This window comes from Dendrobium catenatum, unplaced genomic scaffold (assembly GCF_001605985.2).
Source record: "Dendrobium catenatum unplaced genomic scaffold, ASM160598v2 fragScaff_scaffold_1220, whole genome shotgun sequence".
NCBI lineage: Eukaryota > Viridiplantae > Streptophyta > Magnoliopsida > Asparagales > Orchidaceae > Dendrobium > Dendrobium catenatum.
In genome coordinates, this window is record NW_021319682.1 from 236990 (window position 1) to 254955 (window position 17966).

The 17966-nt window shown below is 35.4% G+C and overlaps 1 protein-coding gene across 5 annotated transcripts; it reads left to right on the forward strand.

Annotated features, from left to right (window-relative positions):
* The first annotated feature begins 5483 nt into the window (after positions 1–5483).
* LOC110109068 lies at positions 5484–16913 on the forward strand. 5 transcript variants are annotated; one of them, XR_003702266.1, is made up of 8 exons: positions 5488–5979; positions 11679–11733; positions 11915–11989; positions 12542–12633; positions 13752–13833; positions 16113–16272; positions 16400–16483; positions 16571–16628. XR_003702266.1 is itself a non-coding variant. In XM_028699158.1 (7 exons), the coding sequence occupies exons 1-7, from the start codon at positions 5639–5641 to the stop codon at positions 16620–16622; spliced, it is 735 nt and encodes a 244-aa protein (XP_028554991.1). In that variant the 5' UTR covers positions 5493–5638; the 3' UTR covers positions 16623–16913. The 5 variants fall into 5 exon arrangements, 2 of the variants coding, with proteins under 2 accessions (XP_028554991.1, XP_020695623.1); XR_003702267.1 differs by lacking the exons at positions 16113–16272; positions 16571–16628 and adding an exon at positions 13284–13458 and having other exon boundaries at positions 5484–5979; positions 16400–16457; XR_003702268.1 differs by lacking the exons at positions 16400–16483; positions 16571–16628 and adding an exon at positions 13284–13458 and having other exon boundaries at positions 5484–5979; positions 16113–16135.
* The last annotated feature ends 1053 nt before the right edge of the window (positions 16914–17966 follow it).

The following is a 17966-nucleotide window of genomic DNA, read 5'->3' on the forward strand; positions in this document are numbered from 1 at the left end:
AGTATTGTGTCATTATTTTACATAAAGATTCATCACATAAATAAATAAATGAAAAAAGTATGGTAACATGAGAGTTTTTTTATGAAAAACCTAGAAGGAAAGAATCACGATGGCTTGCTTAGTTGAATTGATTCCACTATATGAGCATTGATTAGAAAAGCTTGTATGTCCCTTAATTTGGAGGTGACATGATTGAAAGTGCTCTTATGGCACTAGAAAGTTTGTTAGGGATGTTAAGCCCTATAGAACTGGCCTAAGGCTAATAAAGAGATAGAGAGGTGAATCAGTATTTAAAACAAACATAATCTTAAATCCAAAAATAAGATTCACCACATAGAAACCAACGATGCGGAAATTAAAATACGGAAGCAATAATAAGAAAAGAACACACCGGATTTATAGTGGTTCGGTCAAATCTTGACCTACGTCCACTCCTTGGAGGCACCCTCCAAGTATTGCACTAAAATAAGTGTCTCTCCTTTAGCCCCCACAGTTAGGCGGAGAAGCCCTTACAAAATCACTTCCACCTTCCCCGGTGCGGCGGAGTCGCCGGGTCCTTTGACACCAAAGAGATCTTCTTCTTTGGTGAACTTACCTCGAGACAAGCCTTGAATCCGATGGTACTAAGGTGCGAGTTCGTCGGAGCAACCGTGTGGAATCCCCTCCACACTCCCTTGAGTTCCCCCCCCTCACAGGATCTTCTCCCTCTCAAACTCCACACTTTCCTCTCTCCCTTTCAAGCTTTTCCTCAAGTCCGCACAAAGAAACAACTAAAATGCTGTCAAAGACTTTACAAAGGGCTTGTCAAAGCTTTAAATTAAGACTAAATAGCTCATTAATGCAAGTTGCCGACTTATCGTCCTGGACGATAGACATCATCGTTCCTGTGCCGATTAGCTCAAATATGAGGAAAATCGTCCTGAATGATCGCCCAAGATGAAGCTGGACGATGTCTAATCGTTCCGGACGATTTGCGATCAGCCCCGGACGGAAAATCACCATTTAATTCTTTCAAAATTACCTGAGAAATTTTGGGAAAAATTGTTCCTTGGATCGTTGCCTGGTACACATTTTATAGTCCGCCATCCAACCAGAGCCGATATTCAAATAAGATATCCTAAGTAATTTGACGACTATTCTTTCTGAATGAGCGCTATCGGTCCTGACCATACAAAATCGTCCAGACGATGTGTTTGCATAAAGACGGCTCGTTTAATGAGGTGCCCTAATTAGATTTCTCTGTTGAACAGATCTCACCGGCCATTATAAATATGTTCCAGGAAGTCACCAAAACAGTAACTCAGCGAACAGTCAGAAACCTAACATTACAAAGCTCTCAGGAGCCTACAAACAAATACAATATACCAAGAAGAAAAAGTGTACCAAACTGACTCAGGACCTAGTCTAACCAATCTTGAGCACTGATCCAAATTGCAGGTCCGAATCGTGATGAACCTGAAAGTCAGACATAAGACATCTAGAGAAATAAAAATATTGCATCATCAAAAATCATAAACCATTGATCCCCAACATATTACAAGATTATTGATAGCTAGTAGAAAAATTGCATGGGTTAATATGAGTAAAGGAGTTCAGATGATATATAACCAATGATATTATCAAAAGTATAGTTGAGCAAGACATCATTATATGAAATCATAATGATCATATATTAATACACAATAATGAGCATGGAAGCCATCGAGTGGTTAAGGCGTGCTTCCGACAATGGCGATCAGGGCGTACATGCATGACTCTGAACGATTGGTTATGATCGATGAAGTATTGGTGAGTATTCACAATAGAGTAGGCGATTGATAGCTAATGAAGGAGCAAGTGAGTTGGACCATATCAATAGCTGAACGATGGGTCAGGATAACTCCGAAATTCTTCAATCCTAAACCTTTTGAATCTCAAGGCTATGCTTCTCGTTTAAAGAGTAGGTCTATTATTAGATTCTAAATGAGTGCCCCATAAATATGAAAAAAATTGAAACACTCTCATCAAATGACCCATATTATATTATTTAGTATTCAATAGCTAGTTAGATTGTAATCATTGAAATCATGATTTTATTGGAAATAAGCAAATCTTGTCTCGTGATTCTGCCTTTTCGAGATGCTCGATGATTAAAAATTTTACTAAATTTAATATCATCATTTATTCCTCCCAATTGAATTTCTCAAAACTCCAACTAGCTTAAGCTCTGATACTAGTGTGTTTGAACATAGATCATATTTTTTTGGTATCATATGGTTGTCAAAAGCTAATCAATTAATTGATACTCTTTGTTAAAATTAGAGTTAAGGGATGGTCATTAATTATATCTACTAAGTTTTTAATTCAAATATCATAGAGATTTGTGCTGACAAACCGATCTATTATTGATGTAGCAAGAATCCATATTCAAAAAAAATTATCAATGGGTGGAAAATTTCCGGATTAAAATATTAATATTTACTAGAAAATTATAAATTATTGTATAATGTTTATGGTCAATCATATTTAAATATTTTAATATTCAACATCATCAACAATCTTTAGCTGTAAGCTATCTTCTTACTTCTTATTCAATGTTCAAGTCCAATTATAAACTAGCACACACTTTAAATCGATAAAAAAATTAAACTCCCATATAATGTAAAAAATATAAAAATATAATATAATATATTATATATAATATATTATAATATATGTGTTGTGTGACACAAATAGGGTAGGTTGTGTGTTTTGAAAGTAAAATTTGGAGAAATATGCCTGTTGATTGTTTTTTTTTTTTTGAGAAATATATATGAATGTTCATTTTAGAACAAAATACCATCACTATTCTTCTATCCCGTTGTATAGGAAGAATTATGTCTAGTCCTTCCAAATTCAAAATTTTCCATTATCATCGTTGTCGTACTTTCATTTGAGATTTCTTCACTTAAGAAGGATTGCGTTGGTAAAATTCAAAATTTCTTCATTTATCGAAAGCTTCAACATACATATATACTATTTTCTTTATGTTTATATCTGTTGCGGGCTAGAATATACGCGACGATAGAGTTAGAATACTACGTCTTAGCGTTGCACGAATATCCAGCTCACACAAAGAGAACACAGGATTTTTTTACTTAGAAAACCCTTAAAAGGGGAAAAACCACAGGGCCTAGCCCAGTTGAAAAGATTTCACTAGAACTTGAGTTGGTTACAATGGGCTGACTCGCCTCTGAGGGCAATCAAATTACAAGTAACAATTGTATAATAGAAGTACAGGTGTCGGGTAATGATCTGGCAGGAATTTGGGCCTTAGATGATGATCTGACATAACTCCGTGTTTTAGATAATGATCAGGCAGAACTCCGGGCCTTAGATGATGGTATGGCATAACTCCGGGCCTTAGATGAATGTCTGACAGAACTCCAGGCCTTAGGTGAAGGTCTGATAAAGGTGAGAATCTTCAACGATGGCTTATCAAAGATGAGAGTCTTCGACAGTGGCTTGGAAAATATGAGAGCTTCAGGTGAAGGTCTGGCGGAGCGTAAGGCGTCCGACGAAGGAGAGGGCCTTAGGTGGTGATTCAGCAGAGCACAGGACGTCAGGTAGTGGTCCGACAGAGCGACGGTGTTAAGCGGTGATCCGGTGGAGCACAGGGTGTCAGGTGGTGGTCTGGTGGAGTGACGGCTATAGGCGGTGGTCCGGTGGAGCACATGGCGTCAGGTGGTGGTCCGGCGGAACTCCGGCGGTGGTCCGGCGAAACTCTGGAGGTGGTTGAGGAGGCTAGGAAGCAAGAGCGATCTTCGATCTCTCTCTTTTTTCCTTAGGCGTCCGGCGAAGGTGAGGGCCTCAGGTGGTGGTCCGGCGGAGCACAGGACGTCAGGTGGTGGTTCGACGGAGCGACGGCGTTAGGCGGTGATCCGGTGGAGCACAGGGCATCAGGTGGTGGTCTGGCGGAGCGACGGCGTTAGGCCGTGGTCCGGTGGAGCACAGGCGACAGGTGGTGGTCCAGCAGAACTCCGACGGTGGTCCGGCGGTGGTCGAGGAGGCTAGGAAGCAAGAGCGATCTCTGATCTCTCTCTTTTTTCCTTAAGCTTAGGGGTGCTCTTTCAAGAGGAGAGGGAACTCTATTTATAGATTTTTGGAATGACATGACCCGTAAATAGGTGGAGGATCAAGGGTAAGTTGGGAGTGGTTGAATGGACGGTTGATCTTGAATCTCTTAATTATGAACCGTTTGATGGACGTTTGAATGTCTTAGTGATGTCAGAATTCGGTGATCTTGAGCTTGTTGGATTCGTCTCGTCGATCCACTCGATTTGACTATAAGTTTGTTATGTTTGGTAATCCAAATTGTGGTTTGAACCTTTCAACAGCGCTTCGGGTCCTTGATTTGGACCCATTTAGACTCGGATTGGGTCGAATTTGGTGTCGTTGGATTCGTATTTCCGAGATGTTCAATTCGACTGTAAGTTTGCTAAAATCGGAGTTCATATGCTCCTGATTTTAATTTCGAAAGTTTCCAACTTGATTTTGTTTTGAGATTCGTGCCGGATCAAGATAATTTTCGGATGATGTATCAATATCATTTATCATGAAATTAATTTGATGGGCTTGTAAACAAAGCCAGATGGTGTATCAAAGAATGTGTCTCAAACCTTGTTAGAACATGTATGTGAATAATATCTGGATCTTGTTCGAGCTATTATTGAATATGATTCAGTCATGTTCGAATACATATTCAAACATGACCAAATCATATAATTATTCAAACCTCCTTCAAACATAGTTTAAATCATATAGTTATTAAGAAAATTTCAACTGTGACTTTATTTGTAATTCAAGGTGATAAATAAGTATGACATATCATTTGTATATCAGAGAAATGCGTATGGAGCTTACGAGCTGATAAATTTATCAACTCAACTATATTTGACATCCCGAGGCTTGAATTTGTACCTTGGATGCTTTGATCGAAAGATCACTGGCAAGCTCAACTGTGGCTCATTGGACACATGTAGTTTGATGTTTGGCAATCCATTTGAAATTAAAGAAAAAAAATTAAATAGCTCTTTCACATAAAATATACATTTCTATTTTATGTTAATTAGAGGAGAAATAATTCTGTGTGGAATTTGAATGCGTCCGTACTTCAATTAAAATTGATCAGGTCGCATGTACATAAAGTGTTTATTATTAACACAAATATATAAAGTTGCACACAGACTGTGTACAAAGACTCTGATAAATTTAATTAAAGTCTAAATATAAGTCAAAGAATAATTTCTCTAGTTATAAAGTTATAAAGGTTCCTAACAATATATTTGCCGTAGAAACCATAAAAATAGTATAAATAAAATTTAAGAAAGCTCGGCTATCAAGCAATGGAGTGAGAGATATTCATAGTAGCATGCGGAGTAACATGTGGACAAGAATCTTCGGCAGTTTCTACCCTCTACAAATGAACACTTCCACTCAACTGCAGAATACTATTCTTCCTTGGCTTTCAATATTCAAATGTTTTTGTTTTTTTAGTTTTACCAAGCAGCAAAGAAAAATCGTTTTTTGCGTATTAAAAACCTCAACTTCGATTAATCCATATTCCAGTAAGGGGATCATAATTCTTCCTTGAAGCATTTTTGAGCTTTTCTTTGTTGAAATGGCGAGATTCACAGCAAATGGGGGATTGAGGCCGCTTCTTCACGGGGAAATATCTTGTTTTGGAGGTGAGCCGAAGGAAACAATTAGGTTTAGGATTTGTGGAGAAAGAAACTTGAAGAACCCGGTTAGGGTAAAGAGTAAGGGCAGAAGCGGATGGCGTCAAGGTTTTGCTAGGGTTTCTGCTGCGGGGAAGAAGGCAGGAAATTCTAAGGTTGGGGAAAAGTTAAAAAGGGAAGATTTTGATGATACTGATGTTGAGGAGGAGGAGGAGGATGAAGATGAATTTGGTGTGGATGAATTGGCCTGTTTCAGAGGGTTGGTGCTTGATATATCTTACAGGTAAGTAAGAGCTTTCTTCTCCTTATTCATTTTCTCTAATTTTTTGAAGTGATTGCTTGATTATTGTTGTGGAATTTGTTTGGTGCTATTTTTGATGAATTTATGAGGCTCTTTACAGATTGGAAGTATGATTGAACTGTCAGGATATCATCTTTATGTGTTTGAATACTAATTAACACTTACTGATTCTTGGAAGAGTAGAATAACCTAAAAATAAACTAACCACTAAAAGATAACTTCTTTAAAGAAAATAATCCAAATAGCCTGAATATTAGTCGTGAGAAATTTTGTACTTTTTTTTAATTTTATCAAATAAATCAAAATTTGAATATCGTATTTTTCATTAATTCAATTTTCATTAATAATTCTTTTAAAATATTGACACAATTCTACTTTTTCCCAAATGATTTCTTATGGATGTGTGTATCAATTAACCAAGAACCAAAAAACCAAAGTTAATCCCAGTTGGACTCAAAGACGTGTTGACCTCATTATTTGAGGTAAATTTCTCAAAATTAATCATAGTACCTAGGTCTTTGTGGCCTAGTGTAGACATGCCCACTAGCAGGATTCCCTTTAGGTGGATGCCTATTGACATAAAACTGACTTAGCCTCTTAATTCAACCTAAATCCAACCTAGATTGACCCAAATCCAATTTGATTTCAAGCATAATTGTGTAATCGAACGTCATTAGAATTAAGCGGGCTCGATTTGAGTTCAATTTCAACTCAATATGTTCTATCGACCTTACATAGCCGATCTCTGGTTAATTGGAATTAAGTGGATACTGAGCGGAGCTATTTGAAGTCAATAAAAATTAACTTCACTAATTTTGATGCTATAACCTAATTTAATTAAATCAACATCAATCATTCAAAATTACTCAATTCAACATGATCTGAATTAAACCAGATCGTCTCAAGGAATGTCGACGCAAATCGACACAATACCGATCTAAATCGACTCGATTTGAGTTCAATTTAACGTCGTCAGCTTCGATTAGCTCAAATCGACTCGATCAATTGAACTCAAATCCAATTCTAATAAATTTGATTCAACCTTATGTACCCAAAAACATTTCTCCCAATTCTCATAAAAATTTAGCTTCAATCTTAGCCTTTAGATCCCCTCTCTAAATCATGATTTAATCCAAGCCTTCTATTTCAAAATCAAGAAAGTGGTAGAATGGTCTTTAGCGGCAAAGAGAAGTTTCTAGGGCTTGTAAGGAGAGGGAGTTAGGACTGGTCTAACCCCCCCCCCCCCCCTGGTCTAACCCCCCCCCCATTTCCTCGCCTTTTCATTCATACTATCTCATCCCTTTTTCATTCGCGAAACCTCCCTATTCGTGCGACCCAGAGACGAAACCCCTCTCCGACCCTGCTCTCTATCCCGTCGCAAGCCCCATCCCTGTTTTCTCACATTGCCGTTCAACCGTACCCGTTGGCAAAATCAGTAAGTTCTCCTCCTCCTTCCTCTTCTTCTTTTTCTTCTTCTCAATCTTCTTTTTTCCTTTTCTTTTTACGGAAATAAAAAAATTATGATGTCTTCTCCTTATTAAATATGAGGGTTTCTTTCTTTATTTTTAAAATGCAAGTGTTGTAATGCATTGGCCTTGAATTCAATAGATTTTCTAAACTAATTTTTCTTCATTTAAGCTTGGAATTGGCAAAGTTCTCCTCTCTTATTATTAACTTGTCTTCTTCATTAATTTTGTAATTAAGGATTGAAGGGTTGAAACTTAGCCTTTTCTTGATTAAAAATTAAGAAGTTTCTTAAGCATGCATAAAAATGAGGCAAGTCAATATCTAATTCTTCTTGTATAGATATCAAGAACAATTTTATGAAGTGAAATAAACCAATGGGGTTAGGCTCTTTATAAATGAATGAGTCTCTTAAATATTTCTTTAACATAACATGAAATAGTGCTATATTGTAGTAATAACTCTGTCTATGTTTATGTGCATTGGTATCTTACTCATTTAATGCAAAGTACATGACTAATGACATAGGAAAATGAGTAATTACAACAAGATTATATCGCATCCGATTTTCTTCTCTTACTATATTACATGACAAAGTAAATATAATCAAGTCGATTACCAACGTTTTGTTTGAGATATGAATCCTTGTTAAGAGGGAGAATATATATATATATATATAGAATTAAATTTAGCACTAATGTGAAGTTTTTCGACTTCTGTTTTTCTTAATGATATTTAGCATAATTATTGAGATGAAATGAGAAAATGAAGTGGTGTTTGGTGGTTACGAGAAGTATTGCTTTATTCATATTATTTGATCAATGCATCATTCATTGTCAAGGCTCTTTTTATTTGTTGCTTTAGCTTTAAAGAGAATGTTGGATGCTTACTTGGTATTTAGTATTTGTTTCTTTTTTATGCTTTATATATATGGTGTTTGGTGGCTACAAGAAGTATTGCTTTATTCATATTATTTGATGAATGCATCATTCATTGTTAAGGCTCCCATTTATGCACGCTCAAGAAACTTCTTAATTTTTAATGAAGAAAATGCTAAGTTTCATCCCTTCAATCCATAATTATAAAATTAATTGAAGAAGACAACTCAAGAATAAGAGATGAGAACTTGCCAATTCCAAAACTTAAATGAAGAAAAATTAGTTTAGAAAACCTCTTGAATTCAATGCCAATGCACTACAACACTTGCATTTTCAAAAGAAAGAAAGAAACCCTCATATTTAACAAGAAGAAGACATCTTAATTTTCCGATTTCTGTAAATAGAAAAGGAAGAAGAAGATTGTGAAGAAGAAATGGAAGAAGAGGAAGGCGGAGGAGAACTTATTGATTTTGCCAACGGGTAGGGTTGAACGGCGGTGTGAGAAAACGGGGATTGCTAGGGCTTGCGACGGGATGGAGAATAGGGTTGGAGACGGGTTTTGCCTAGGGGTTCCGTCTCTGGGGTCGCATGAAAAGGGGAGGAGATCTTGCGAATGAAAAGGAGGAGAATCATGGGGTGGGGGGGGGGGGGGTAGACCGGCCCTAACTCCCTCTTCTTTCAAGCCTAGAAACTTCTCTTTGCCAGCTAAAGACCATTCTACCCCTTTCTTAATTTTGAAATAGAAAGCTTGGATTAAATTATAATTTAGAGAAAGGATAAGATTGAAGCTAGTTTTTAGGGGAATTTGGAGAAATGATTTTGGGTACATAGGGTTGAATCAAATTTGTTAGAATTGGATTTGGGTTTAATTGATCAAGTCGATTTGAGCTAATTGAAATTGCCGATGTTAAATTGAACTCGAATCGAGTCGATTTAGATCGGTATTGCGCCAATTTGCGTTGACATACCTCAAGATGACCTGGTTTAATTCAAATCATGCTGAATTGAGTAATTTTGATTCGATTGATGCTGTTTTAACTAAATTAGGTTCAATTAGCATCAAAATTAGTGAAGTTAATTTTTGATTGGCTTTAAATATCTCGATTCAGTATCCACTTAATTCCAATTAGCCAGAGATGGGTTATGTAAGGTCGATCTAACCTGTCGAGTTGAAATTGAAATCGAATCGAGCCCAATTAATTCTAATGATGTTCGATTACACTATCATGCTTGAAATCAAATTGGATTTGGGTTAGGCTAGGTTGGATTTAGGTTGAATTAAGAGGCTAAGTCAGTGCTACATCAATATACATCCACCTAAAGGGAATCCTGCTAGTGGACATGTCCACACTAGGCTGCGAAGTCCTAGGTAGTAGGATTAATTTGAGGAAATTACCTCAAATAATGAGGTCAACAAGATGTAGTGGTAAATTTGGTTGATATTGCAATATGAGTTGTGTTATCATACTGCTTATTTGATGTAATCGACATGATTTATTCAGTTTCACATAGAAAATACAAAATAGATTTCACCTCCATAAAATATTTAGGTTCTGATATGATCTCATGCTTAATACCAATTTGAGATTCAAACTCTGATTTTGATATGATATCATAGTCAATTTCAATTTTACACTAAAATTTTGGTTCTTGATCAGGTATAGAATCTGACTCATGAACATGATCTAATATAGGGGTAGATTCATGTTCAACAACATTAGATATTGATTCATATTATAATTAAATCATCTTATGCATCCATTATATTCTTAAAAGAATATTTATGGACTTCAAATTTTTTTTTTATTGAATTGACTTTAATTATACATAATTATTGTGTTTGTAAATGCTTTAGATGAGATTTTTGTTGACCAATGTTTTTTATTTTTTTTATCCCCGCTGGTAGAGGGGTCATCAAATTCATGTCAGCAGGAAACAACTTCGATTGTTCCTCACACTCCACAACAAATCATCGGTGAAAACCAACCAAATAAATTACTAACTACTCAAGACGAATGCAACTCTCAAGAGGTATTAAACTTTCAAAATGATGCATGCATGGTTGAAGAGCAAGATGATTGGAGACAACCTTTCATCGATTATTTCAAAGAATGCAAGCTTCCAGTAGAGAAATCGATAGCTTCACAGATTAGAAAAAGAGTTTTGTGGTATGCATTTGTTAATGACACTCTTTATTAAAGATTTTTCTTGAAGAATATTAATCAATTGTGCAATAGCCCTAACAGGAAAGGACATATAATTTTGCTTAATATTTAATATAATTCATCTCTAGTTTTTATCTTATACCTTTAATGAAATAGATGATGTAACATAATAGTTAGAGGCAAGTAAAATTTAGCTACAAGCCCTATAAACCTACATAATATTCAAACACAATATAATCTCTTGTTTACAATTCTAATATTGATAATGCAATTATTCACTGAATGATAAATATAGCTTATTTTAGTTTATGTTCATATCATTCTATGTAACTTTATTAGCAACATTTTCTTAAAAATGATTGAGCATGTCCCACTAATTTTGATTTATTATGTGCAACTCAAACATAATATAATGTTCAAAGACATCTTTCAAATTATCAATTCAATTAAAAAATTCCCCAACATTACATCTCCTATTTAATATAGGAATGTAATTGTGAACCTCATGGTATTCTTATTGCTGCATTGCTTACCTAATTTTCTTTGAAGTTCATCTTTTTATTGTTTGTGGATTGACTCAATTGTTATGCCTTACTTCTCTTTGTCATGATGATGCAATTTTAAGCTCGCCTGCTAATTTGATGCTGGATACTTTGTCTAGAAATCCCAGTGCCAAGTAAAGGATGATGCAATGAATGAAAAGCAATCAAAGTGTAGAATTCAGTCTAAAGAATACCAATTTAAAATAAATGCTTGCTTATGTTTGATACAAACAAAAAATTACATAGAATTTGCCTTAAATAATAATTTAATAATTGTCAAAATAGAAATTTTGTGAAACTTTTGAAAAGAAAAACACCCATTTGGCCGTAGATATATAGAAATTGGCATTGAAAGTCAACAATATCAAGTAGTATTCCTAAAACGAATTTCAAATGTAAGGTTTGCATCTAGAAATGCTAGAGAATACATCTTGTTCTCATAGACAACATCAAAATCTCCATCTGTTACCTTATGAAAGCAGTGCTAAAAGCTTATAAGGGTCCTATGCTCACTTTCTTTCACAACAACAAAATTCCATTACACTTGTACTTATTCACTTTTGGTATATTTCAAGTGTTTATGCTATGCACTTGACAAAATGATGCGACTAACTTTATGCATAATTTTTCAGACCTGTCAATGTTGTTTGTTGGAAGCGTGCAATTTGTCTGGAGTTTATGGAGAAGGTTAGGTTGCTGCAATACTTTTCATGCTATAGATCTCCTTCTCATCAGAAGGAAAAATGAAGTTTTCTAAAGCTATGTGATTCTCTGTCCTGTAACCCAAAAATATATTTCTTTCTGACTTGCAAATATTTACCAGCATATCACCAGATGTTTCACATTGAAGTTCCAATTAATCTGACAGGCTGATGTTCTAGAATACTATGATCAGACTGTGTCCTCACCTCAAGGCTCCTTCTACATTCCGGCTGTTTTAAGGGTATGAAAAGTCTTTTTGTTCAGTTTCTGGGTGCATTAGATAGCATTGAACTTTATAATACTAAAGTTTAAAGATTTATCTTTGTATATCACTATTCATTGCATATTGACATCAATTGTTCATGTTTAACTATATTCAACTTGATAATTAGCTCAAGTTCGAATAGTTTTTATAAGCTCATATATTTAACAAGTCAAATATGAAGATTTCCCTGTTTGATAGTATTCAACTGGATGATAACTTGATTATGTTTATATGTTATATGTATATATGTGTTCGTGTGTGCATATTTATAAATAAATAACAGAGAGAGATTGTGTATTGTCACACATATTTATGTATTTATAAGTGGTAATATGTATATTCCATAATCTATTTATGACTTTCAATTATATTTTATACTCGTTACGTGAATAAATCTCGTTCGGCTAAAAAGTTAATGAGCCAAACACAAACAAAAACTTATTACTTGTTTGATTAATGTGCAGAGCCAAACAACACTTGAGCTCACTCAAGCTGGCTCACTTTCTAACAGCTTTTCACTCTCTACAGGTACCGCACTTGCTTCAGGCAGCGAAACGAAGGAGAATAAAGCACAGTCTCAGTCGGAAAAGCATATTTTACCGGGATTCTTACACTTGCCAGTAGGTTCACTTTCAATAATGCAATTTGGGCTGTTATAACTTACGGATGTAGGAAGTGCTCCAGGCTCATTTGATGCCATATTTTTGGGAAAAAGAGTAACAGCATCACTGTTATAACTGTTATTCGGCCTTGCAGTTATTGAAAAGATCTGGAGACCTCTTGAAAATAGATTTATAATACTGATTATTTTTTGGCTGAGAAAACTTGATCATTTATATCGCACAAATAGCTTCAATGATCTACATTGTGGATCACTTAAGGCTCAAACCAAAATCAATTGAAAAAGTGCCACATTTATCCTAACCCACTGTGCACATTGGAATAATTTGTTGCATGATTGAAATGCTTGTTTCTCTCCCAGTGCTATTCAAATAACTTGACAATATCTGACCGTGGATTCTTTTCCCATTTCAAAATATATATTATTATTCTTCTGAGCGCTACAATCTTCATATTCTAAGTGTATAGATTTTATTGCATATAACCATTATTTCTCTGCCCAATATTTAAAGTATAGACAAACAATACCCTATTTGTCAAGCTGACTCCTAACAAAACTCGTCATCATTAGTGATCTAACTTTGACAGCTTCTCTACTTCTGATGCTGCCTGTGCTCCATTCTCATTTGATGTATCTGTATTCGCTTAGATCCTTAATGGGATATTTGGCAACGATTCGGGAAACTCTGAGAAGCCGAAGTTCATCAAAGGCAAGGAGGAATTTGCGAATCGTGCATCAACAAGATTTTAGCCAGCTTTGAGGCGTGGCAAGCAGAGATTGGTGAATGGTGGTGGGGTTGATGAGTGGATTTGACATAGAAGAGGTGAGCTAGAGGAGAGCAATTTCGAGATCATGTCTAGCTTCGTGTTGGATAAGCTTCTGGAGTTCTTTGACACAGATCCATATGATATGTAGATATAGATAAAAGTGATTTAATCTTTTAAGACATAAAAACATCATCCTGCACTCTTCCAACTTCTATTTTCTAAGATTATATCTGTCTATTTCCCGTTCATTTAAGCAAATTATTTTCATTCATGAAAGGTAAACAAAACCTAGTTTGCACTGCTTGCTCTGAAAGTCATGCTGCTAAGAAGCTGTTGTTTTTATCAATAGATATTGTTCTTCTCGTCAAGACTGCACTATTGACCACGTCTTACCAATTTCAAGGGGTGGTGAATGGAAATGGGAAAATTTGGTAAGTTTTTTACTTTCTGAAATATCTTCTACATTTCTGTTGTGATGAATTAATCATAAGATTTTCATCTTATCTACCACTACTTGATTACCACATTCATGCAAGCTCATGTGGCTTGAATCTTTTTTCTTTTATATTGCTTTAGAATAGTGAAGGATTTAGTTCAAGTGAAGTGTATTAAGCATGAAAATCAAAAAGTTCTTTTATTAGAAAAGGATATTCAACAAAGGTGGATGAGATATTTTGTTAAACTTCTTAATGAAGATTATGAGAATGTAATTGACTTTAGTGATTTTAGCACCCTAAATGAAAATAAAGATTTTTATTTTTATTAGTGTATTAGTAAAATCGAAGTTAAAGAGGCTTTAAATAAAATGAAGTGTGGAAAAGCTGTTGGACTTGATGATATTCCAATAGAGGTGTGGAAATGCTTAGGATACGAAATAAGCATATACGTGAAAAGGTTGGGGTAGCTCCAGTGGAAGATAAGATTAGAGAGAGTCCTTTAGATGGTTTGGTCACGTAAAACGGTGGCCTTCTGGTGACCGGGTTAAGAAAGACGTATTAAATTTGACTTATATTAAGAAAGGTTGATGTGAAACAACCAACGGAATTGCAGGATCTTATTAAGAAATTTGTTTCCGCAATGAAATTATAACATTAATGATTCACTAAGTTTAGGATTTTCAGTTTTCGTAGTTATTGACTTGCTTCTAGCATGCGGTTACACGTTAGATAAACATAGCGATCCGAAATAATGACAAGAAAATAGTAAACAAATATGCGATTAACAATAATCCACCTCTTAACAATTATAACTTTCACCTTAGAGTTTCCCTCTCGATCGTTCTTTGGAAGTAGGTTTAGCGGAGGAAAAAAGTTAGCAACCCCAGTGATGCCACTGCGAGACAGAGGATGCCAGAGATTTTGATTAACGGAGAGTTGGCTGGAGTTGGAGAGACGGGTGGTCGTCCTGCGATCTTCCATGATCCTGTAGGTTGTTGCTCTTTGTTGACGTCTGCCAAAGTAAAGAGAATACACTCCACGTATTCTTCGACGGTGCCTTCAGACCTAAATCCGGGATCGAAGAATGGTGATTGAATGATGTCGACTTCCTCTTGAGAATCGTAAACGAATCCATGATCAACTTCCGGATTCGCCATTCATGTTCGTATTGAATGGAGAAGGGAAGAGAGAGGGAGAGGGGAGGTGGAAGTGTCGGTTTGGGAGTGGGATGGGCTTGGCCATGAGCTAGAGGGAGAGGGAGGAAGTGGGCCGTGAGGGTGGACGGGTTGGGGTTCGAGTGAGGGTGACTAGGGGCGGGTGGGCTAGGTAGAGGGAGGGAATAAACTTGAAATTAATTTCAGGTTTCCAAATAATGAGAGGTTTAATTTCAAATTCCGAATTTTAAATTTGAAATTTGGCTAGGAGGGAAAGGGGATTAATGGTGTATTAATGGGAGAGAGAGAGAGGGTGGGGTGGCCGACCATATAGGGAGGAGAGAGGGGCTTGAGATTTAATTGGGGGGGGTGAGGTGATGCTTAGGTTAAGTAGGGGAAGAAGAAGATAGGTGTATGGGAGAGGGAAAATTTAGAGAGCTCAAACCTCAAGTACCACCTCCGAAAGAACTCACAAAGAGATCCTCAAGTACCACCTCCTCAAGAACTCACAAAGAGATCTTAGGAATTTTCACGAACTCACAAAGAGATCAACAATAAGAAAATTTCATTCATCAACATCATTCCAAAATAATACAAAGACTAGGCCTTCATATATAGGCCTCCAAAGCACAAAATGTAAAAGTCACAAATGCCCTCAGGCTACAACATGACACAAATCCCTCATAGGGGTACAAATGGAAAACTAAAAAATAAATAAAAGAAATGCACTAGAACACAAATAAAAACTATGAATCATAGCCGTCGATCTATGATCCCGCCAATGTCTAAATGTACGGTGGATGTCCTCATCAAAGGTAGAGGTAGACTTAAAAAGACTTGGTTAGAAAATATTAGAAATGAACTTTCTTTATTAGATTTAGATGACAAATTGACCCTTAATAGAAGACAACGGAGAAAACGGATTCATGTAGCCGACCCCACAGTGGGATAAATGCTTCTTCTTGTTGTTGTATTGCTTTAGAACAGTGTTACAATATGTTAATTTTCTTTACATTGCATGGGATATTGATTCTTAGCCTGAATTTAGTGCTATAATTATTTTCTCATAAATTATTTATTTTGTGCTACTGTGCATTTAAGTTGAAACTGTGCATGCAGAACATATCACCATTTGACATGGCTTTGAATACCTTCATTTTAACTTTCAAGTATAATATGGAACAAAGATAGGAGCAAAGTTTGTCGAAGTTCGATCAAAAATACAGTCATTTCAGTTGAAAAGCCCGAGACAATGAAATCCCCCATTTTGATATCACAAGTACTGAACAAAATCATTAGTCATTAGCTTTCCTGATGTAACTATATATCATGGAGCTCCATCAAATTTTAGTTTTTTTATGTTTTATATCACCATTTTATTCCATTTTTGTTTCTTCAATTTGAAGGTAACAGCTTGTACCAGATGCAACTCAAGAAAAGGTCACAAGTCCCTTGAGGAAGCAAACATGAAGTTGATTAAGATTCCAAAGGTTCCTCTACTTAAATGATTATTAGTTCTTTGTTATGATATTTTCTTCATCAGAGGCAAATCAAATGCCTTCTTGTTATTCATACAGGCTCCAAAAGACTATGACATACTCTCCATTCCTTTGACATCAGCAGCTGTGAGAATGCTGAAGCTTAGAAAAGGAGTTCCAGATGAATGGCGCCAGTATTTGCCCAATTGATGAAATTCATATTTTTCTTCATTTCTATTTATCCAAGTGGGTAATATGGCCTCAATTCAAATCAATATGAGGTAATGTCATTATTACTTTCCATTGTATATTTCCCATTCAGCCTGATTAATATAAACTGGCTGTTATAGTAATTTAGATTTCCATGACTTTTGACTTCAATTAACTGTACCTGTAGCAAATTAAAGTGTTTAATACAATGCATATTTCACCTTGACTTGAATGAAATTTTATATATTGTGATGATTATTTTTCTTAGAATTATTCTATGCATATTTTAGATTTCGTTTGAGATAAATTTCTTGCTGTTTTTTTAAGCAGTTTTTTTTTTAAATTATAATTTTTTGTGTTAAAAAATTACTTTAGAAAACAGAAAGAAAGCTTTCTCAAATAAAGCTTTTCATCAGTGGAATGCTGTAGACTCTTAATACCATAACATTAATCAAGAAGTTAAAGACTGAAAAAACTACTAACAAGGGATAAGTTGTGGTTCTTTTGAAGAAATTTGGCAATATTTAAGTTTCGTTTGGGATAACTTTCTTACTGTTTTCTAAAATAAATTTTTTAATTCAATAACATTTTATGCGTATTAAAAAGTTACTTTAAAAAGTAGTTAGAAAGATGCCAAACGAAGCCTTAAAGGTTTAGACATTTACGCCTATTTTGGATGTTGGATGATCTATGATGCACAGACATGGAGACGGCGACACAGACATGACACGGACTCGTCAATTATTGAAAATATATGACACAGACATGAGTTGGACACGGTATTATAGTTTATATATGTTAAAAATAGTATATAAAATTTGAATAAGTATAATTTTAAAAATAATTTAGAATAATAAGTCATTTGACTAGAATTTGTGTTTAATATTAGGATGTCGAGAGTCAGGTGTTGATGTCGTTTATCAATCACCTAGAGATGAGATAACAATGTTGTCGGTCGAGAATTGGGCATTGATGTTATGTAATAAATATTAGGCGTCAATGTTAAGAGAGTGTTTATCATCGATGTTGAGAGGACGTTAGTCGTCGATGTTGAGAAGGCGTAGGACAAAGATGAGATGTTAAGTTGTGGGTGTAGAAATGGCTAGCATCAAGCATCGATGTAAAGACAACGTCAAACTTTGATATGGAGATCATTTTGAAATGTTCATGTTGTAACGATGTTAGATATCGATGTTGAGATGATATCAGACATTGTTGTGAAATCAAAGTTATAACCTGCTAAAGAGAAATGAAAATGAGAATTTTCGCTGAATGAGATATTAAG